We start from the raw sequence: 24,005 nt of genomic DNA on the forward strand, positions 1-24,005 counted from the left end.
CCATAAGACCTTACCCAAGTTCAATAACTAGCCAAATCTGCCCAGGCACTTTTGATTTATGGCCCTTGAATTACTGATTGGATCCACTCATCCAGACCATCTAATGGATCCACTCGTCTAAAACATCTAGAGAAACTAACATTTTTCATAGGGGCAGTTGTGGGAGACATGCGCTTTTCTCAAAAGCGTCTCTAGTTTGTATCATTTATTTACATTTAGAAAGAAATAATTATTTAGGATCGCGCTGTTTGAAATTTTGCAAGTAATTATATGAAAATTGACCATTTTTATAAAATTTTGCCTACATTTCTGTCGATACCTTTTTAAAATCATTATAGAATTCAAACTATATTACCTATCAATCGGTGTTGAAAATCTGAATCGATAAAATCAAAAAATGAATGCGTGACACGCGTTTTTTGTATACGTGTCGATAAACAAAAGTAACGGCGTTGTAAGTTAGACATTACGATAGGTCGCATGTGCTCGTGGAATGGAAAATTACCGGCATGGCGTTTTGATATCTGTACAATTCGCGGGTAAATTCCAGTCGCAATCAATGTAAAATATGCCACTGTTTTCCTCTAAATGCCACTGTTTGCCATGGATATTTCTCCACCATTTTCCACTAACCAGCATGAAGAATGCCACTGTTTTCCACCATTTGCCATCAAGTTCATGAGGTGCATACCATCACTGCATGTGCTTGAAACATGATATGAAATAAAAGAAAGGAATATAATCATTAGAGCAGCTTGTGTATTTTTTCCTTTTTAAACTGTCAATTAATTCGCATCATTTTCATGGTATTATTAAAGCACTTAATTCAACTTTGCTCATTAGACTTAAACATTCTTGAAGTGAATATGCTTAGATAAAAGAAAATTGTTTTGTATTATGGAAGAAACTGAGACTGGGTGTTAAACAATCTAGCCACCTGCTGCCTACCCTAGTTACTGGGACACCCGCAGCAGTCGACAAATAAACACAGGATATGATGATGATGATGATAAGGTAGAAGTTTACTAGAACTGTTAAGTAAAAAGATGTTACAAGAACATTCCTTACAATAAACACTGTTCAATGAGTTTTGTGCTGGATTAAAGTACCTGCAGACATACTTCCAAAAGTTTACACATCAGTGGGGTTTTTCTGTGGGCACCATTCATTCTGCAGTGTGTAAATGACTGAAGCTTGAAAATGTCTCAGGCCTCATAATTCATCCATGTGTGTTTTGGCATAATTATGTCAGGTATTGCATGTACACACCTGATACTTTATCTGAAAAGTAATTTTGATAAAAGAATTAAAACCTTTTATGTTTATTATTGATTTAGTTAGTGTATAAACTGACAAGAGATGAATCACTGAAGAATAAATGGTCATTTGAAAATTTGAATCAGCATTTAATTTACTCAAGTTTATTCTGAAGCTTCCTGAATGTTATAAAACATATTTAAATAGAAAATAAGTAAATAGATGTACTTACCTAGTGTCCTTTTAAAAGTTATTTTAGCAACATTAAATGTTTAAATTCCAGCTGCATGTGTAAAGGAATATCTCCAACAAAGAAGTTCCTGTTTACTTTTAAACTTTTGATATTCTTGAGCAGCTTTCTATTTTGCTATCTATTGTTGAAGGAATCTCCACTAGAATGTTTTAACAAATACTTATATCTGCTAAAGAGAGAATATCTTTCATTTGTCTATTCTTAAATATTTAAAAGGCCTTTGAAATAAAACAGGACTGTTGGGATTACTTTGTGTGTTTTGGCTCCACTATATATCTTTATTTTCATTGGTTGAGAGTTCTATTTATAACACAGCAGCATTCCAGAGTTAACCCTTAATCTCTGCAGTGTGTTTACACTGTATTAATTTTGTATACAATGTACAGGTATCAAGGCCATGCTGTGAGAGAACAACAATTTGACTGTTAATACTCTATAGGTCACAATTTTGGCTCAATCTTAATGAAACTTGGTCAGAATGTTACTCTCAATAAAATCTTGGACGAGTTCGATATTGGGTCATCTGGGGTCAAAAACTAGGTCACCAGGTCAAATCAAAGGAAAAGCTTGTTAACACTCTAGAGGTCACAGTTTTGGCCAAATCTTAATGAAACTTAGTCAGAATGTTACCCTCAATAAAATCTTGGACAAGCTCGATATTGGGTCATCTGGGGTCAAAAACTAGGTCACCAGGTCAAATCAAAGGAAAAGCTTGTTAACACTCTAGAAGTCACATATTTGGCCCAATCTTAATGAAACTTGGTCAGAATGTTACCCTCAACAAAATCTTGGATGAATTTGATATTGGGTCATCTGGGATCAAAAACTAGGTCACCATGTCAAATCAAAGGAAAGGCTTTTTAACACTCTAGAGGTCACAATTTTGGCCCAATCTTAATAAAACTTGGTGAGAATGTTACTGTCAATAAAGTCTTGGACGAGTTTGATATTGGGTCATCCGGGGTCAAAAACTAGGTCACCATGTCAAATCAAAGGAAAAACTTGTTAACACTGTAGAGGCCACATTTATGACTATGTCTTCATGAAACTTGGTCAGAATGTTAAGCTTGATTATCTATAGGCCAAGTTCAAATCTGGGTCAGATGGGGTCAAAAACTAGGTCACTAGGTCATTTCAAAGGAAAAGCTTGTTAACACTCTAGAGACCACATTTATGACTTTATCTTCATGAAACTTAGTCAGAATGTTAATCTTGATGATCTTTATGTCAAGTTCGAATCTTGGTCATGTAGGGTCAAAAACTAGGTCACAGGGTCAAATCAAAGAGAAGGCTAGTTTACACTGTAGAGGCCACATTTATGACCATATCTTAATGAAACTTGGTCAGAATGTTAATCTTGATGATCTATAGGTCAAGTTCAAATCTGGTTCAGGTGGGGTCAAAAACTAGGTCACTAGGTCATTCAAAGGAAAAGCTTGTTAACACTCTAGAGGCCACATTTATGACTGTATCTTCATGAAACTTAGTCAGAATGTTAATCTTGGTGATCTTCAGGTCAAGTTCGAATCTTGGTCATGTGAGGTCAAAAACTAGGTCACAGGGTCAAATCAAAGGAATAGCTATTTAACATTTTAGAGGCCACATTTATGACCATATCTTAATGAAACTTGGTCAGAATGTTAATCTTGATGATCTTTAGGTCAATAGGTCAGGTGAGCGTTACAGGGCCTTCATGGCCCTCTTTTTAAGGTACAGCCTTGAAATTTGGATGACATGTACAGTTTTGCACACCAATCTTTAAACAGTCTTTCAATGACCATGAATGTGACCTACTTTCTAATATTTTAGCATCAGTTTGCCATTTGAAACATGTGGCTCATATTACTCAGGTGAGCGATTCAGGGTCATCATGACCCTCTTTTCTCAAAAAGCATCTTCTAGTATTGCATTTTTGGCTTGTGAACATGATAGAGACCACATTTTGCAATGCATGTTAATCAAACTTGCACAGAACTTTAATTGACATAATATCTCAGTTCCTTTCGAAAACTGTCCAGATCCCATCATGGGTTCAAGAGTTATGGCCCCTTAAATGCTAAAATTTGCTGTTTTGGCTTTTGCAGCCATAAAGAGACTTCATTATGCCCCCCTTTAAAGAAGGTGGGGTATATTGTTTTGGCAGATGTCTGTCTGTCGGTCGGTCGGTCTGTGGGTTTGTAGACCAATCCGTTTCCGGATGATAACTCAAGAACGCTTGGGCCTAGTTTATGGTTTGATTTGATATAAACTTGCAAAATATCTTTAGCAACAATATATCTTGGATTTCATGATGAATCCGTCAGATCCAATAATAGGTTCTGGAGTTACAGCCCCTGATTGACCCCTGAAAGAGCCAAAATTTGTTAAACACGATAAAAACTAGGTCACCCGGTCAAATCAAAGGAAAAGCTTGTTAACACACTAGAGGCCACATTTATGACCACATCTTCATGAAACTTGGTCAAAATGTTTATTTTGATGATTCCTAGGCCATGTTCGAAACTGGGTCATATGGGGTCAAAAACTAGGTCACCCGGTGAAATCAGAGGAAAAGCTTGTAAACACTCTTGAGGCCACATTTATGACCCAATCTTCATGAAACTTGGTCAATATGTTTATCTTGATGATTTCTAGGCCAAAAATGAAACTGGGTCATGTGGAGTCAAAAACTAGGTCACCTGGCCAAATCAAAGGAAAAGTTTGTTTACACTCATGAGGTCACAATTATGAACCTATCTTCATTAAACTTGGTCAAAATGTTTATCTTGGTAATTCCTAGGCCAGGTTTGAAACTGGGTCATGGGGGGTCAAAAACTAGGTCACCTACTCATATTAAAGGAAAAACTTTATTAACGCTCTGGAGACCATATTTATGACCATATCTTCATGAAACTTGGCCAGAATGAATATCTTGATGATTCCCATGCCAGGTTTGAAACTGGGTCATGTGGGGTCAAAACAAGGTCATCACTCAAATTAAAGGAAAAGCTTGTTAACACTGTTGAGGCCACATTTATAACCCTATCTCCATGAAACTTAGTCAGAATGTTTATCTTAATGATTTCAAGAGCAAGTTTAAGAGGTGAGTGATATAGGGTCATCATGACCCTCTTGTTTATATTTCCAGCTTTTGTGTTGTGTTTTATACAAAAATAGCATTAACAGTTGTTTGTTTTGTATAACAACAATCATGAGTCATAAAATGTTTAAGTTTGTAAAGTGGCTCTGCTAGAATTCACTAAAAGACAGCTAGAGGTAGAATTACACTTACACATTGACCACCATTTTATATGACTGAAAAATTGTCGAAAAAGACACACATTGACCGACAGTTGGTTTTGTATATGTAATTGTCACCAAAAACAACAATTTAATCATCTGATTGTGCCATAATATGATAATTGTGTTACTCTGGTTTCAGGAAGATTATGATGACACACGGCCAGAATCCTACAGTGATGCTGATATATTCTTATTATGCTTCTCTGTATCAGGACCATCATCTTTCCAAAATATAAAAACTAAGTGGATTCCTGAGTTGAAACGACATGCTCCAAAAGTGCCAATATTGCTGGTAGGATGTAAAGAAGGTGAATAATTTATATTTGTTCATATATCTAACAATTTCGACTGATCAGTACACATTCAGCTTTTTGTTTTGCTTATTTTGTAAAATATTGAGGGGCTGCCATAGCTCTGACCCTGAATTCAGTGTTATCAAAGTGTGAAAAGTTGGTAACTATCAAATAAAAGTTACAGGTCTTGTTCTGTGCACTTCTTAATATTGTCAAATCAAGTTTGATAGTTTTCAATAAATGCCCTAGGCACACATATTGAAAATATTCCAGATAAAGAGGTAAGGTCCATATTTTGGGAGAGGTATTTATTATGCCCCCCTTCGAAGAAGGAGGGGTATTATTGTTTTGCAGATGTCGGTTGGTCGGTTTGTCGGTCTGTATGTAGACCAATCTGTTTCTGGATGATAACTCAAGAACGCTTGGGCCTAGGATCATGAAAGTTGATAGGAAGGTTGTTCATCACCTGCAGATGACCCCTATTGATTTTGAGATCTGTATGTCAAAGGTCAAGGTCACAGTGAACCTGAACAGTTAAACGGTGTCCGGATGATAACTCAAGAACGCTAGGGCCTTGGATGATGAAAGTTGATAGGGAGGTTGGTCATGACCAACAGATGACCCCTATCGATTTTGAGGTCATTAGGTCAAAGTTCAAGGTCACAGTGACCAGGAACAGTTAAACGGTTTCTGGATAATAACTTGAGAATGCTTGGGCCAAAGGTCATGAAAGATGATAGAGAGGTTCATCATGACCAGCAGATGATCCCTATTGATTTTGATGTCAGTAGGTCAAAGGTCAAGGTTACAGTGACCAGGAACATTTAAACCGTTTCCAGACAACAACTTGAGAACACTTGGGCCTAGGATCATGAAACTTGATAGGGAGGTTGGTCATGACCTGTAGATGACCCCTATAGATTTTCAGATCAGTAGCTAAAGGTCAAGGTCACATTGACCCAGAACAGTTAAACCCTTTCTGGGCGATACCTTGAGAACGCTTGGGCTTAGGATCACTAAACTTAATAGGGAGGTTGATCATGACCAGCAGATGACCCCTGTTGATTTTGAGGTCAATAGGTCAAAGGTCAATGTCACATTGAACCAGAACAGTAGAACTTCTGTTTACAGTGAGCAAATAATTTCTGTTCCTTGTGCAATTACTGAATGCATCAAGGGGGGTATTTGGTGTTTGACGAGCTCTTGTTTTGTCTTGTCTGTCTTTCTGTTTCTATCATTTAGTCAAAGAGTTAGCTCTTACAACTCCTCTGAAGAACTGATCGAGTTTCAAACAAATGTAGGCTTGTTAACCAGATTTTCAGGAAAACTGGGCTGGCAGGGGGTGTCAAACTGATTATTTTCACTCAGATACTAAGCTTGCGTTGAGTTATTGAAATGAAAAATTGGCCTATACATTGCATATACTAAGGCCACGAGATTTGGGATAGCATTTTGGGCTTAGTGGAATCAAGATCAAGGTCACTGACACAAAAAAAAAACTGGAAAAAAAAAACAGTTTCATGTTTGTTTTTAGCCAACCATCATCAGATGGGCTATTCAGACACTGCGTCCGTGGTCCGTCATCCATCCATCCTTCCATTCGTTAACAATTTCTTGTTTTCGCATCTCCTCAGAAACTACATTGGGGATTTTGACCAAACTCTGTCAGATTGATGTATTAGTACCCTAGTTGTGTCCCCCTGAAAATCAGACTGGTTCAACAATTTTTGAATGAGTTATGGCCCTTTGTTTATTTATATAATTTACATAGATTTATATAGGGAAAAACTATGAAAATCTTCTTGTCCAAAACCACAGGGCCTAGGGCTTTTATATTTGGCTTGTAGCATCGTCTTGTGGTCCTGTACAAAGATTATCCAAATTATTTCCCTAGAGTCAAATATGGCCCCGCCCCAGGGGGTCACATGGTTTATATACACTTATATAGGGAAAAACCTTAAAAATCTTCTTGTCCATAACCTACAACATTCAAATTTTGACCACATGTATTGTTTTGAGTGGTTAGATGAACCTTGACATGAGTTGACCTTAATTTTGACCTAGTGACCTACTTTCACATTTCTGTAGCTTCAGCCTTCAAATTTGGACCACATGCATAGGTTTGTGTACCGAAATAAACTTTGACCTTGACATTGACCTAGTGACCTACTTTCACATTTTTATGCCCCCGAAGGGAGGCATATTAGTTTTCAACTGTCCGTCCGTTCGTTAGTTCGTTGGTCACAACGTTAACTTTTTGCATGAAGGCACTTTACTTGCGAACCACTGCACCCAGGACCTTCAAACTTCACATGCTGATAGTACTTATTGAGTACACGACCCCTACTGACTTTGGGGTCACTAGGTCAAAGGTCAAGATCACAAGGGCCATTGTTAACTTTTTGCATGAAGGCACTTTAATAGCGAACCACTGCACCCAGGACCTTCAAACTTCACATGCTGGTAGTACTTATTGAGTACACTACCCCTACTGACTTTGGGGTCAAAGGTCAAGGTCACAGGGGCCAACGTTAACTTTTTGCATGAAGGCACTTTACTCGTGAATCACTGCACCCAGGACCTTCAAACTTCACATGCTGATAGTACTTATTGAGTACACACGACCCCTACTGACTTTGGGGTCACCAGGTCAAAGGTCACAATTTTGGCCCAATCTTAATCAAACTTGATCAGAATGTTACCCTCAATAAAATCTTGGACGAGTTTGATATTGGGTCATCTGGGGTCAAAAACTAGGCCACCAGGTCAAATCAAAGGAAAAGCTTGTTAACACTGTAGAGGCTACATTTATGACTGTATCTTCATGAAACTTGGTCAGAATTGTTACACATGATGATCTCAAAGTCCAGTTTGAATCTGGGTCATGTAGGGTCAAAAACTAGGTCACCAGGTCAAATCAAAGGAAAAGCTAGTTAACACTCTAGAGGCCACATTTATGACCATATCTTAATGAAACTTGGTCAGAATGTTAATCTTGATGATCTTAAGGTCGTGTTCAAATCTGGGTCAGGTGGGTTCAAAAACTAGGTGACCGGGTCAAATCAAAGGAAAAGCTTGTTAACACTCTAGAGGCCACATTTAAGACTGTATCTTCATAAAATTTAGTCAGAATGTTAATCTTGATGATCTTTATGTCAAGTTCTAATCTGGGTCATGTGGGATCAAAAACTAGGTCACCAGGTCAAATCAAAGAAAAAGCTTGTTAACACGATAGAGGCCACATTTATGACTGTATCTTCATGAAACTTAGTCAGAATATTAATCTTGGTGATCTTTAGGTCAAGTTCAAATCTGGGTCATATGGGGTCAAAAACTAGGTCACCAGGTCAAATCAAAGAAAAAGCTAGTTAACACTCTAGAGGCCACATTTATGACCATATCTTAATGAAACTTGGTCAGAATGTTAATCTTGATGATCTATAGGTCATGTTCAAATTGGGTCAGGTAGGGTCAAAAACTAGGTCACCGGGTCAAATCAAATTAAAAGCTTGTTAACACGATAGAGGCCACATTTATGACTGTATCTTCATGAAACTTAGTCAGAATGTTTATCTTGATGATCTTTAGGTTAGTTTTGAATCTGGGTCATGTGGGGTCAAAAACTATGTCAACGGGTCAAATCATAGGAAAAGCTTGTTAACACTCTAGAGGCCACATTTAAGACTGTATCTTCATGAAACTTAGTCAGAATGTTAATCTTGATGATCTTTAGGTCATATTCAAATATGGGTCATATGGGGTCAAAAACTAGGTCACCAGGTCAAATCAAAGGGAAAGTTAGTTAACACTTTAGAGGCCACATTTATGACCATATCTTAATGAAACTATCTTGATGATCTTTAGGTCAATAGGTCAGGTGAGCGATACAGGGCCTTCATGGCCCTCTTGTTGAAATTTGAAATCGAAAGTAGATCGTCTGTGTTAGACTGCTTTGACGAAACGAAACATTTTTAGCTCACCTGAGCACAAAGTGCTCAAAGGTGAGCTTTTGTGATCGCCCTGTGTCCGTCGTCCGTCCGTCATCAACAGTTTGACTGTTAACACTCTAGAGGTCACAATTTTGGCCCAACCTTAATGAAACTTCGTCAGAAAGTTACCCTCAGTAAAATCTTGGACGAGTTCGATATTGGGTCATCTGGGGTCAGAAACTAGGTCACCAGGTCAAACCATAGGAAAATCTTGTTAACACTCTAGAGGTCACAATTTTGGCCCAATCTTAATGAAACTTGGTCAGAGTATTACTTTCAAAAAAATCTTGGATGAGTTCGATATTGGGTCATCTGGGGTCAAAAACTAGGTCACCAGGCCAAATCAAAGGAAAAGCTTGTTAACACTCTAGAGGTCACAATTTTTGCCCAATCTTAATGAAACTTGGTCAGAATATTACTTTCAATAAAATCTTGGACGAGTTCGATATTGGGTCATCTGGGGTCAAAAACTAGGTCACCAGGTCAAATCAAAGGAAAATCTTGTTAACACTCTAGAGGTCACAATTTTGGCCCAATCTTAATGAAACTTAGTCAGGTTAGTACTGCCACATGCATACAACTACAGATCAGATCGAACAGCTATGGTGTATTTTTTGGCGACTTTGCGTACAATTAAAATGATCGAGGGCACAATTTGTTCGTTGGGACTTAAATTCGTGGTTGAGCTCAACCACGAAATCCACGAAAATTTATCCCCCACGAATAACAATGATTTCACAGTATATCAGACTTATATTCTAGTCCTGAGGCATGACCTAAAAAATATGAAGTGACAGTCATTCATACTTTGGATATTGTAATACTAAAAAGAATCTAGGTAATATTTAGAAATTGAAACATATAATTTTCAGTTAGAAAATGCACCAAAGGCTGTATCAAGGGTCTACATTTTCAAAATTTTCTTGTGGTGATACCCCAAACCCTACTTGCAGGAGGGGGTATCCTCCCACACCCTGCCCCCATATTTCCACTTTACAGTTTGATACATTTGCCCTTTTACCAGCTGCCACAATGCCCATTTCAAAATCTGACTGCAATTCAAAGTGGGAAGGAACACCCCTCCCCACACCAACCCTGCTACTGACCACGTAAAAATGGCTCAAACATTTCTCAGCCAATTCTGGGCCTGTCTGTCTACATGAATCATAATGGATAATTGAACATGGACTTGGGGGCTACTGACATGGTTTTGAAGGGGTTAACAGGTCTGAAATAGAATAAATGATGGTTTTAACTTAAAAAGAACTGCATTTATTAATATTGGTTATCTTTTCCGAAATTGGTAGCTAGTCCGAGTAACTTCCCTTAGTTTTGAATGCGCAATTTTCCTGTCAGTGTAAACATTCATGACACTATAACTTTATTGACACTCAGCAACATTTACATATCTTATTGAACAATACCTAATGTATGACACGGTTATCGCCAGGCCCTTTATCTGTAAAATATCTGAACAGTTCTTTCGTCCATCCATTACAAATGGTATGTGGCAATCCGCTTTATAAAATTTCAATATATAAATTGTCATATTCAAATTTTATCATGTGCGAATATATACCAGCCGATAATTGCCTGTTTTGGTAATGCCCGAGGCAAATGTTTACAAGAAAAATATATATAGTCATGGGCAGTATCTTAGTGTCAGCTGTCAAATTGTAGTTTCAACATTTTTATTTTTGCCAACCACTCTTCAATTTTAGAGGAATATATTGGGTTTAAATACTTGTATAATGTCAATCAAAGTTTTACTAGGCATCGATTGAATGTCCAATTCATTGATATTTATTGTAACAAAATCTCTGTTCAGTTGGGAAAAAAAAACTAAAAACAAACTGAAACTGGTAGACTATACTACCAGTACATCAATCATTAGCCGACTCTCAGGCCCTTCAGGCCTTTGATTCAAATTATACCGATTTGTCAAAAAACATGGCCGCCAGGGGGCGTGGTCACTTTTCTCTATATGTATATAGTGAAAATTAAAAAAATCTTCTTGTGTGAAACTGCTGGTCCGATTTTAAAATAATGTTACACAAATGATCCTTGTGTGACCATCTACCAAGATTGTTCAAATTATTTTAATTTGTCAAAAAACATGGCCGAAGAGGGCGTGGTCACTTTTCCCTATATGTATATAGTGGAAACTTTGAAAATCCTCTTGTGTGAAACTGCTGGATCGATTTTAGAATAATTTTACACAAATGGTCCTTGTGTGACCCTCTACCAAGATTGTTCAAATTATACCGATTCGTCAAAAAACATAGCCACCAGAGGGCGTGGTCATTTTTCCCTATATGTATATAGCGGAAACTTTAAAAATCTTCTTGTTTGAAACTGCATGTTAGCTAGCCCGATTTCAAAATAATTTTGCACAAATGTTCTTGTGTGACCCTCTACCAAGATTGTTCAAATTATTCTGATTCGTCAAAAAACATGGTTGCCAGTGGATGTGGTCACTTTTCCCTTTATTTATAAAACTGTTAGCCTGATTTTAAAATAATTTCACACAAATGGTTTTTTTTAGCTCACCTGAGCACAAAGTGCTCAAAGGTGAGCTTTAGTGATCGCCCTGTGTCCGTCAGTCGTCAGTCGTCCGTCATCAACATTTTGACTGTTAACACTCTAGAGGTCACAGTTTTGACCCAAACTTAATGAAACTTGGTCAGAATGTTACCCTCAATAAAATCTTGGACGAGTTTGATATTGGGTCATCTGGGGTCAAAAACTAGGTCACCAGGTCCAATCAAAGGAAAAGCTTGTTAACACTCTAGAGGTCACAATTTTGGTCCAATCTTAATGAAACTTGGTCAGAATGTTACCCTCAATAAAATCTTGGACGAGTTCGATATTGGATCATCTGGGGTCAGAAACTAGGTCACTAGGTCAAATCAAAGGAAAAGTTTGTTAACACTGTAGAGGCCATATTTATGACTATATCTTCATGCAACTTGGTCAGATTGTCAATCATGATGATCTCAAGGTCAATTTTGAATCTGGGTCATGTAGGATCAAAAACTAGATCTCCAGGTCAAATCAAAGGAAAAGCTAGTTTACACTGTCGAGGCCACATTTGTGACCATATCTTAATGAAATTAGGTCAGAATGTTAATCTTGATGATCTTTAAGTCATATTCAAATCTGGGTCAGGTGGGATCAAAAACTAGGTCACTAGGTCAAATCAAAGGAAAAGTTTTTTAACACTCTAGAGGCCACATTTAAGACTGTATCTTCACGAAACTTAGAATGTTAATCTTGGTGATCTTTAGGTCAAGTTCGAATCTGGGTCATGTCTGGTCAAAAACTAGGTCACTGGGTCATATCGAAGGAAAAGCTATTTAACACTTTAGAGGCCACATTTATGACCATATCTTATTGAAACTTGGTCAGAATGTTAATCTTGATGATCTTTAGGTCAATAGGTCAGGTGAGCAATACAGGGCCTTCATAGCCCTCTTGTTGTTAAAAATAAGTCGAGCTACATTTTGAACATGTTGGACTTAACATATTGATTTGGTTTTCCAACAGTTTTGTTTTGTTAATTCAATCTTTCCTTTTCAGATTGTCATCCTGATTTCTAATGAAACAAGCATTGTAAATTTTATAAGAAAAACTATGTCTGTACCAGAGTGCTGTCCTCATATCCATTCAAGGAGAGATTGTAATATGCAGACTTTTTTATTAGCTCACCTGAGCCAAAAGCTCATGGTGAGCTATTGTGACCGCTCAATGTCCGGCGTCCGGCGTGCGGCATCCGTCCGTCAACATTTCCTAAAAAAACCTTCTTCTTGAAAACCACTGGGCAGAATTACACCAAACTTCACAGGAATGATCCTTGGGTGGCCCCCTTTCAAAATTGTTCAAAGAATTGAATTCCATGCAGAAATCTGTTTGCCATGGCAACTGAAAGGAAAAACTTTAAAAATCTTCTTGTCCAAAACCACATGGCCTAGGGCTTTGATATTTGGTGTGTAGCATCATCTAGTGGTCCTCTACCAAAATTTTTCAAATTATCCCCCTAGGGTCAAATATGGCCCCGCCCCGGGGGTCACATGGTTTAGATAGAGTTATATAGGGAAAACTTTGAAAATCTTCTTGTACAAAACCACATGGCCTAGGGCTTTGATATTTGGTAAGTAGCATCATCTAGTGGTCCTCTACCAAGATTGTTCAAATTATCCCCATAGGGTCAAATATGGCCCCGCCCCGGGGGTCACATGGTTTAGATAGAGTTATATAGGGAAAACTTTGAAAATCTTCTTGTACAAAACCACATGGCCAAGGGCTTTGATATTTGGTAAGTAGCATCATCTAGTGTCCTCTACCAAGATTGTTCAAATTTTCCCCTTAGGGTCAAATATGGCCCCGCCCCGGGGGTCACATGGTTTAGATAGAGTTATATAGGGAAAACTTTGAAAATCTTCTTGTACAAAACCACAAAGCCTAGGGCTTTGATATTTGGTATGTAGCATCATCTAATGGTCCTCTACCAAGATTGTTCAGATTATCCCCCTAGGGTCAAATATGGCCCCGCCCCGGAGGTCACATGGTTTATATAGACTTATATAGGGAAAACTTTGAAAATCTTCTTGTACAAAACCACATGGCCTGAGGCTTTGATATTTGGTATGTAGAACTATCTAGTGGTCCTCTACCAAGATTGTTCAAATTATCCCCCTAGGGTCAAATATGGCCCTGCCCTGGGGGTCCCAAGTTTTACATAGACTTATATAGGAAAAAATGTTTTAAAATCTTGTCTGAAACCACAACACTTAGACCTTCGATATTTGGTTTGTAGCATTGTCTAATGGTCTTCAGCAAAAATTGTTCAAATTGTGCCCATGGCATGAAAAGAGGCCCTGCCCTGGGGGTCCCAAGTTTTATATAGATATAGAAATAGCTTTAAAAATTTTCTTGTCTGAAGCCATACGACCTGGGCTTTTGATATTTGGTATGATGAATTGTCTAGCAGCCCTCTACCAAAATTGTTCAAATTATGTCCCTGGGGTTAAAAGAGGCCCCACCCTGGGGTCACTTAGTTATTATGTGAGTTATATAGGAAAAAATACTTAAAAATCATCTGATCCTATTTCCAAGACTGTTTAATTATAATTACCTGATGACCCCAAGTAATATTGACTGTTGACATACTTACCTACTTTCTTGTTTTTGTGCCCCCCATGAGTGGTGGGGGCATATAGATTTGCTCTTGTCCTTCCGTCCATCCGAAGTTCGTAACATGCCTAGCTCAAAAAGTATTTGATATAAATTTTTGAAACCTTGCCTGAGTCTTTATCATGATATGAACTTGCGCACCTTCTATTTTTCGTCTGGCTCCGCCCCCTAATTTTAGAGATATGGCCCCTGAAATACTCAAAAATGCACATTTTCACCTTGTGACACGCCTAGCTCAAAATGTATTTGATATAGATTCATGAAACCTTGCATGAGTCTTAATCATGATATGAACTTGCACACCTCCTATTTTTCATCTGGGTCCATCCCCTATTTCTAGAGTTATGGCCCCTGAAATAGTCAAAAATGCTCATTTTCACCTTGTCACACGCCTAGCTCAAAAAGTATTTGATATAAATTGATGAAACGTTGCATGAGTCTTTATCATGGTATGAACTTGCGCACCTCCTATTTTTCGTCTCGCTGCCCCCTAGTTTTAGAGTTATGGCCCCAGAAATAGTCAAAAATGCACATTTTCACCTTGTGACACGCCTAGCTCAAAATGTATTTGATATAGATTCATGAAACCTTGCATGAGTCTTAATCATGATTTGAACTTGTGCATCTCCTATTTTTCATCTCGCTGCCCCCTATTTCTAGAGTTATGGCCCCTGAAATAGTCAAAAATGCACATTTTCACCTTGTGACATGCCTAGCTCAAAAAGTTTTGGATATAAATTGATGAAACCTTGCATGAATCTTTATCATGATATGAACTTGCACACCTCCTATTTTTCATCTGGGTCTGCCCCCTATTTCCAGAGTTATGGCCCCAGAAATAGTTAAAAAATGCACATTTTCACCTAATTATGTGCCTCACTCAAAAAGTATTTAATGTAAATTCATGAATCTATGCTTGAGTTTTTATCATAATGTGACCTTGCACACTTGGCATTCTTTTTGAGAATTTTAGCTTTTATTACAGAGTTATGGCCCTTGAAATAGCCAAAATAGTGGATTTTTTTTGTGATGCTCATAGCTCAAAAAGAATATGGTATAGAATAATGAATCCATTTCATAAATTTTTTTTGAGGCTATACCCCATTAAGACTGCAAACATTTGAATGATTTCCCCTTATTTGTGACAAATGTACCAGTGGGGGGCACACCCTGTGTCCTACAGACACATTCTAGTTTAAGATACAGCCTTGAAATTTTGATGACATACACAGTTTTGCACACAAATCGTAAAACAGAATTTCATTGACCATGAATGTGACCTGCTGACTTTCTTAATATTTTATCATCAGTTTGACATTTGAAACATGTAGCTCATATTACTCAGGTGAGCGATCCAGGGTCATCATGACCCTCTTGTTATAAAAATCTTGCATTCAATAATCTTTCAATTTTTTTTTTTTTTAAATTTGCATAAGCTTATATTAAGAACTTTTTTATCAGTTTATATTTTGATATATAACAGACATATTGCTTGGTTTTCAGTTTGGAAAATATTTATATTCTGGGTCTATTGTTTATAAATCCAAATCCACTCAAGTTTCTTTATTCAAACTTTTAAATTGTTAGTAATTAAACAAGGCTTCAGCCATAACTCTTGTTAGGAATGAGATATTGCATTGGGACTTTGTCTGTAGGAAAGAATGGTTAAGGAATTGGGCTTTTTTGGCCACCAGGTTCAAGGTCAGTTAGGTCAAAGTCATTGTTCTTTGAAAAACTTGGTTTTAGGGGAATTTCTATGTCTCTTGTCTAATATCATGTAATAATACATATACTTATTTAAAGATTTGCTTGATAATGTTTTGTTTTAGAATAAATCTAAAGCATTATAGAACTTTAAAAATGTTAATTGATTCTTGTTAAATGGCACAATGCCAAACTAACAAACTGATATAGTTTTGGACAAATTAAAACTTCTCAATATTGACAGCTTTTAGCTTCACTATACAAAGTGTAAGGAGAGCTATCCTACTTGAGCGAGCGTCTCTGTTGGCGTCCTCTCCGCATCCATGCCTTGGGTTAAAGTTTTGATGCACTTTTCCTTTATCGCAGTAATTACATGATGGTTTTGCCATAATTGTGGCACCAATATTTCATGAATTATTCCCATTTTTACTTAGAATTCCAGGTTAAAACATTTCAGGTTCAAGTTTTGGTGCACGTTAACTTTATCCTTATGTTCAGGGTGAGCAATTAGTATAAGGTGGATGATCCGGCATCCATCATACTGCGTCCTGTGTCAGTATTTTACTTTAACATCATCCCTTCTGAAACAAATAATCAGAATTACTCCAGACTTGATCAGTAGCGTGCTGGCGTATGGACCTCTATCAAGTTGGTTCAAACTGTTCATTTTGACCCTTTTTAGGAGCCGCCAGAGTTTAAAATAGAAAAAAAGAAAAACTTTTAAATGACATCTTCTCATGAACCACTTCATATGGATCTTATCAAACTTGGTCTGTAGCATCATTTTAAGGTCATCTCATAAGAAATATTTTTAAACATTCTTAGCTCAATTATAAGGAGAATAGGGGTGCTAATCTACTCACCCCGGCATCGGCGTCAGCATGAGCTTTTTTGGTTAAAGTTTTTCAGCAACCTTTGTTTTTAGCTCACATGAGAAAGTGCTCATGGTGAGCTATTGTGATCACGCTGTGTCCGTCGTCCGTGCGTGCGTCAAGTCATCCGTCCGTCATCAGCATTTGTGTTTAAACGACATCTTCTCCAAAACCAATAAATGGATTTTGATGAAACGTGGCCATGATGTTCCTTGGGTGGTCCTGTACCAAAGTTATTCAAACGGTTCCACTTGGTTGCACATTGGGGCTGCCAGAGCTAAAAATAGAAACAAGAGGGCCATGATGGCCCTATATTGCTCACCTGGTTTAATTGCTTGGTTGAACAAATTTCTTTGCTAATGCTTCAAAAACAAACAAAAAATGGTGAAAAGGTCATGGTAAAGATTCTTCAAGATAAGTACTGAAATCTGTTAAAAAATTATACAGGTGGTCCAAATATCTTTGCTGTAGCTTCAGAAACAAGAAAGTAGGTCAGGTTTAATTATATTTAAGATCAGTATTGAAATCTGTATCAAAAGTTGTACATGTGGTCCAAATTTCCATGCTGTATCTTCAAAAACAAGAAAGTAGGTCAGAAGGTCACGATTAAGACTATTCAAGATGAGTATTGAAATCTGTATAAAAAATATACAGGTGGTCCAAATTTCTATACTGTAACTTCAAAAATGAAAAAGTAGGTCAGTAGGTCACGATTAAGACTATTCAAGATGAGTATTGAAATCTGTATCAAACATTATACATGTGGTCCGAATGTTTTTGCTGTAGCTTCAAAAACAAGAAAGTAGGTCAGTAGGTCAGGGCTACGAACATTAAAGATGAGTATTGAAATCTTTATCGAAAGTTATTGATGTGGTCCAAATTTCTATGCTGTTAAGATCGGTGTGCATAACTGTATATGTCATCCAAATTTCAAGGCTGTATCTTAAAAAAACAAAAGTAAGTCAGTAGGTCAAGGTCACACTCAAGTGACCCCTAATTACTTGGGGTCATCAGGTAATTATAATTAAACAGTCTAGGAAATATGATCAGATAATTTTTAAAGTATTTTTTCCTATATAACTCATACAAGTGACCCCCGGGGCAGGACCTCTTTTCTTCCCAGGGGCATAATTTGAACAATCTTGTTAGAGAACCACTAGGCAATGCTACATACTTAATATCAAAGGCTCAAGCCTTGAACTTTCAGACAAAGAAGATTTTTGTCGAGCCCGCTTGCGGATGCGAAGACATAGTTTTCCAAATGGCTGTTTGGTGTATGTGCGTGCGTGTGTGCGTGCGTGCGTCCGGATTTGTTTGTCCAGACCATAAGTTTGACATGCATGGAGCAATCTTGTTTATATTTGGCATGAATGTTAACCTCAGTGAGACGGAATATCATGCGCAAACCCCAGGTTCCTATCTCAAAGGTCAAGGTCACAATTACAGGTCAAAGGTCAAATTCAAAAATGACTTTGTCCGGAGCATTTCTTCTTCATGCATGGAGGGATTTTGATGTAACTTGGCACAAATGTTCACCACCATGAGGCGGAGTGTCATGCGCAAGAACCAGGTCCCTAGGTCTAAAGTCAAGGTCACACTTAGAGGTCAAAAGTCAGATATAAGGATGACTTTGTCAGGAGCATTTCTTTTTGATGCATAGAGGGATTTTGATGTTACTTGGCACAGTTGTTCATCATCATGAGACGAAGTGTCATGCGCAAGATCCTAGAATTACTTCCCTTTGTTGTTACTATAAATAGCTTATATTCATAACTTTTTTATTACTGGTCGTAGGGAAAAATCAAGACCACTTTTCTGTAGTACAACATGCATGTTACATCCAATTTTCAGGTGAATTTTGACCTATCTCTGCTGGTGAGGATTTTTGTGTGGACTTAGAAGATTTACGTCCCTTTGTTAATACTTTAAATAACTTATATTGTAACTTTTTGCAATCTCTTTTTTTATTTGGCATAAATGTTTGCCTCAATGAGACAAGGAGTGTCTTGTGCAACTCCCAGTCCTTTTGACAGCTGGCGGGCTCGACATGTTGCCCGTGGACATCTCGTTTAATTTTTTTTCCTATATAATTCCATGTAAAACTTGGGACCCCCGGATCAGGGTCTCTTTTCATCCTAGGGTAATAATTTAAACAATCTTGGTAGAGGACCACAAGGCAATGCTACATACAAAATATCAAAGGCCTAGGTCTTGTGGTTTCAGACAAGAAGATTTTTAAAGTTTTTTCCTATATAAGTCTATGTAAAACTTGGGACCCCGTGGGTGGGGCCTCTTTTAACCCCAGGGTCATAATTTGAATCATCTTGGTAGAGGACTGCAAGGCAATGCAATATACCAAATATCAAAAGCATAGGCCTTGCAGTTTCAGACAAGAAGATTTTTAAAGTTTTTTCCTATTCAAGTCTATGTAAAACTTGGGACCCCCGGGGCAGGGCCTCTTTTCACCCCAGGGTAATAATTTGAACAATCTTGGTAGAGGACCACAAGGCAATGCTACTTGCCAAATATCAAAGGCCTAGATCTTGTGGTTTCAGACAAGAAGATTTTTAAAGCTTTTTCCTATATAACTCTATGTAAAATTTGAGACCCCCGGGGTGAGGCCTCTTTTCATCCCAGGGACATAATTTGAATAAACTTCATAGAGGACCATTAGATGATGTTACATGCCAAATATTGAGGCTCTACGCTTCGTGGTTTTGGACAAGAAGATTTTCAAAGTTTTCCCTATGTAAGTCAGTGTAAACCATGTGACCCCCAGGGCAGGGACATATTTGACCCTAGGATGATAATTTGAACAATCTTGGTAGAGGACCACTAGATGATGCTACATGCTAAATATTTAAGCCCTATGACCTGTGGTTTTGGACAAGAAGATATTTAAAGTTTTTCCTTTCAGTTGCAGTGGCAACCAGAGTTCTGTATGGAATTCAATTCTTTGAACAATTTTTAAAGAAGACCATCAAAGGAACATCCCTGTGAAGTTTCATCAAAATTGGCCTGGTGGTTTAGGAGGAGATTTTGTTTAAAGGAAAGTGTGGACGGACGGTGAGCTATCACAATAGCTCATCCTGAGCCTTTGGCTCAGGTCAGCTAAAAACTTCAAACGACATCTCCTCCAAAATTGATGGTCTGATTTTGAAATAATTCCACACAAATGGTCCTTATGTCACCCTCTACCAAGAGTATTCAAATTATACCGATTTGTGAAAAAACATGGCCGCTAGAGGGCATGGCTACTTTTCCCTATTTATGTATTTTAAGTGGAAACTTCAAAAATCTTCTTGTATGAAACTGCTAGCCCAATTTTAGAATAATTTTACACAAATGGTCCTTGTGTGACCCTCTACCAAGATTATTGAAATTATTTTGATTTGTCAAAAAACATGGCCGCCAGAGGGCGTGGTCACTTTTCCCTATATGTATATAGTGGAAACTTTAAAAATCTTCTTGCGTGAAACTGCTTGCCCGATTTTTAGAATAATTTTACATAAATGGTCCTTGTGTGACCATCTACCAAGATTGTTCAAATTATTTTGATTCGTCAAAAAACATGGCCGCAGAGGGCGTTGTCACTTTTCCCTATATGTATATAATGGAAACTTTAAAAATCTTCTTGTTTGAAACTGCATGCCCAATTTTAAAATAATTTTACACAAATGGTTCTTGTGTGACCCTCTACCAAGATTGTTCAAATTATTCTGGTTCGTCAAAAAACATGGCTGCCACGGGGTGTGGTCACTTTTCTTCTCTGAATCAATAATAGCTAGAGCCTTGATATTTGGTGTGAGTTATCAGCTTTGTAATGTCTACCATAATTGTTCAAATTATTGCCCTAGGTTTAAAAGTGTGTGTGACATGTATATAATATAGGCTAACATAGGAGAAACCTATACAAACACACTTGTACTTATACAAACACACTTGAAGCCTTGTACACAGGTGAGCGCTTTAGGGTCAATGACCCTCTTGTTCTTTGTTACTATTGCTTATATCTTACTGTAACTTCACATTGACATTGTTCAGCATGCAAACAAAGTATGTGCAGGGGCTGGGCCCATTATACATAAGGTTAAGGTCACCAAGGTGTTATACTTAGGTTATTTCTAAGGTTAAAGTTTTTCGGCAACCTTTGTTTTTCTGTCATATCTTTGTTACTATTGCTTATATCTTACTGTAAGTTCACATAGACATTGTCCAGCATACAAAGTATTTGCAGGGGCTGGGCCCATTATACCCAAGGTCAAGGTCACCAAGTTGTTATACTTGGAATTATTTTCATGTTAAATGTTTTCGAATTAGCTTCGTTTATAGACATATCTTTGGTACTTTAAAAGAGAATGACTTGAAATTAAAAACGTTTCTTTATAATCATAATCTGCATGTGTGGTTACAATCCCCATAACTCTAATTGTATTGTTGACAGAATTATGTCCCCTTCATACTTTAAAGTTTTTTGGCAATCTTCGCTTTCTAGATATAACTTAAATAGTACAATATAAGATAATGACTTGAAACTTTAAATGTATCTTTATCATCATCATCATCAACTGCATGTGTGGTAATAATCCCCTTAATGCTGATTTGTATTTTTGACCAAATTATGCCCATTTCATACTTAAATTTTTTGACAAACTTCGTTTTCTGGACATAACTTTGGTACTATATATCTTCCTTTTAAAGTAGAGGTCTCTTATTGAGACATAAATTCATTTTACTGTCAAATCGCCAAATAGTGGAGCGTGCTGTCTTACGGACAGCTCTTGTTTTCTCATGAAGTGCTTTATTGATTTTCATCAAACTTGGTCTACAGCATCATGATATTACTTAGGTCCTCTCCGAATTTTGTGGGCACTTAAATTGGCCCATTTTAGGGGCCGCTAGAGCTAAAAATAGAAATACCTTTAAATTACTTCATGTCATGAGTCACTGGATGTCTTGTGATTTCCTCTCCCAAATTTGGTTAAATGGGGGCCGGCCCCATTTAGAGACTTGCAAGATCTAAAACTAGAAATACATTTAAACAACTTCTTGTCAAGAACTGTTTAATGAATTTCAATAAAATTTGGTCTGTAGCAGCAGATCCTCTCTAGAATTTCTTCAAATGGTGGTGCTTAGCCCCTTTAAGGCGTGGCTCCTCCAATCTTCATCTTATTATCTTTGGTTTTCCATCCTAGAATATTTGTTGTTGACGTAAAAACAATATTGAAGTATATAAACAATTAAATAATGTGAAATAATAAAGATATACCTTACCCCACTCACTTTATTTCAGCAGATCATTTTCTTGTTGAATATGTTTGGTATATGCTATACCATCAAAATATACGAATATCATCATATTCCAATAGTGTTGTAGCTGTTCATGTGTGCTACAAATGATCACTCAACCAATTTGTTGGCCCATTATTATTTCGCGTTGAACTCCACAGTGACTTTAAACATTTGCACTTAATCAAATGCAATGATTAGAATTCCTATCTTTCTTCTAACGTTTCTTTCTCGATAGATATGTTTTATTTTGATAGAAGCCTTTCAAGTTAGGATTAATAGTTTTCATAGGATCTCAAAACTTTATTGAACAATAATGGAGTCTTTAAACAATAAGCTTTCCATAGTCCATAGTTTGGATTTTTACCTTTATGTCGGTCATTTTAGCCCAGTCTGTGGCAAGCAATTCTTGACAAGAAAACTTTTTATAATGGGTATCAAGACAGGGTGATGAAATATTTGCCATCGTCTGTCATTCTGAGAACTCTTGAACGTTGTGTGATATTTTATCAATTGTCAAGGGCTGGCACAACATATAATAACATTTTTGGAGAATTTTCATAACAGTTCTACAACAGAATCTTTTTTCTTAAAATCACAACTGTCAACGGAAAAGAACATATGGCGACTATTCATAAAGTTTCTTGGAATATAGGCAACCTAATTAGAGAACGGTTGCCGTATATTATTATTAGCTATCTGATTCTAATGGGCTAAGAGTAGTCTACTTAAATACATAACCCGTGTAAGGAGTATTTTAGTTTTCATAATGTTTAAAGTATAATACAACGGCTGCAACCTGTAAATGTTATTACTTATAACCCCACGAATAGCTGCAGTAGGTTTGTGGATGTATGCGTACATGTAAGGGTTGAGCACATAAGATTCTGTGACGAGTTGGGAACGTGACTGTCCTTGACCTGTTCAAATTGGCTTTCTTGTTTTCCGCGGAAGGACCCAGAATCACGTGCAATGAAATAGGTATGGACCCAATAAGATCTTGATTATCAGCAGTAATTGTTACTGGCCCTGTAAGTACCAACCTGAGGGATGAGTATCATTTTTCCTTAAATAATTTAGCTGTAGAGGAAAGCTTTTGTTTGTTAACCTTTTCGTCCAAAAACTGAATTGCTATGTATTTGTTTCATCGACAATAGCTTGGCATATTTTGTGTTTATTGCCGAATTTAGACGTATTTGAAATATTGTAAGACTTTTTGATTGCCGTTTGTAATTTTTCACCCACAGAGTATTGGCCTATTTCAACAACTAATATTTGTGATTGCCTGTCTTGACAGAAAACAAACAGGCTTTTTATACGTCCGAAGGGAGCGTAGTATGTTACGCCCGTGTCCGTCTGTCAGCCCATTCGTAAGCAATTTCGTGTCCGCTCTGTGACTCTTGAACCCCTTGAAGGATTTCAAAGAAACTTGACACAAATGTTCACCACATCGAGACGACGTGCAGAGCGCATGTTTTGGATGAATGCTTCAAGGTCAAGGTCACACATGGTCAAATGTCATTTGAATCTTGTTTCGTGTCCGCTCTGTAACTCTAACTGATTGAAGGATTATAAAGACACTTGGCACAAATGTTCACCACATCGAGCCGACATGCACGAATGTTTCAGATGGCTGGCTCCAAGGTCAAGGTCACACTTAGGGGTCGAATGTCATACCTTCGGGCGTATATTGTTCCGCATTGCGGTGTTCTTGTTTCCTAAAAGAATCATTTATAACACTTCTAGTTAGTACTAGGCCGTCGTTTATATGACTGAAAAATTGTTGAAAAAGATGTTAAACCCGAACACACACACAGTTAGTACTAGGGGCGTTTGTTTATTTTCAGTCACATTCGACTCTATTGTTTTATCA

The 24,005-nt window shown here is 37.3% G+C and overlaps 1 protein-coding gene across 2 annotated transcripts in view; it reads left to right on the top strand.

Moving 5' to 3' along the window:
- The window catches only part of LOC123524446 (cell division control protein 42 homolog), a 210,078-nt gene that overhangs the window by 158,292 nt on the left and 27,781 nt on the right, over window positions 1-24,005 (top strand). For both annotated transcript variants that reach the window (XM_045302651.2, XM_045302652.2), the window contains exon 4: window positions 4,932-5,100. In XM_045302651.2, coding sequence (XP_045158586.1) covers window positions 4,932-5,100 — 169 coding nt within the window. The remainder of the gene's footprint in view (window positions 1-4,931; window positions 5,101-24,005) is intronic.

The sequence above is a fragment of the Mercenaria mercenaria genome, chromosome 3, assembly GCF_021730395.1.
Source record: "Mercenaria mercenaria strain notata chromosome 3, MADL_Memer_1, whole genome shotgun sequence".
Taxonomy (NCBI): Eukaryota; Metazoa; Mollusca; class Bivalvia; order Venerida; family Veneridae; genus Mercenaria; species Mercenaria mercenaria.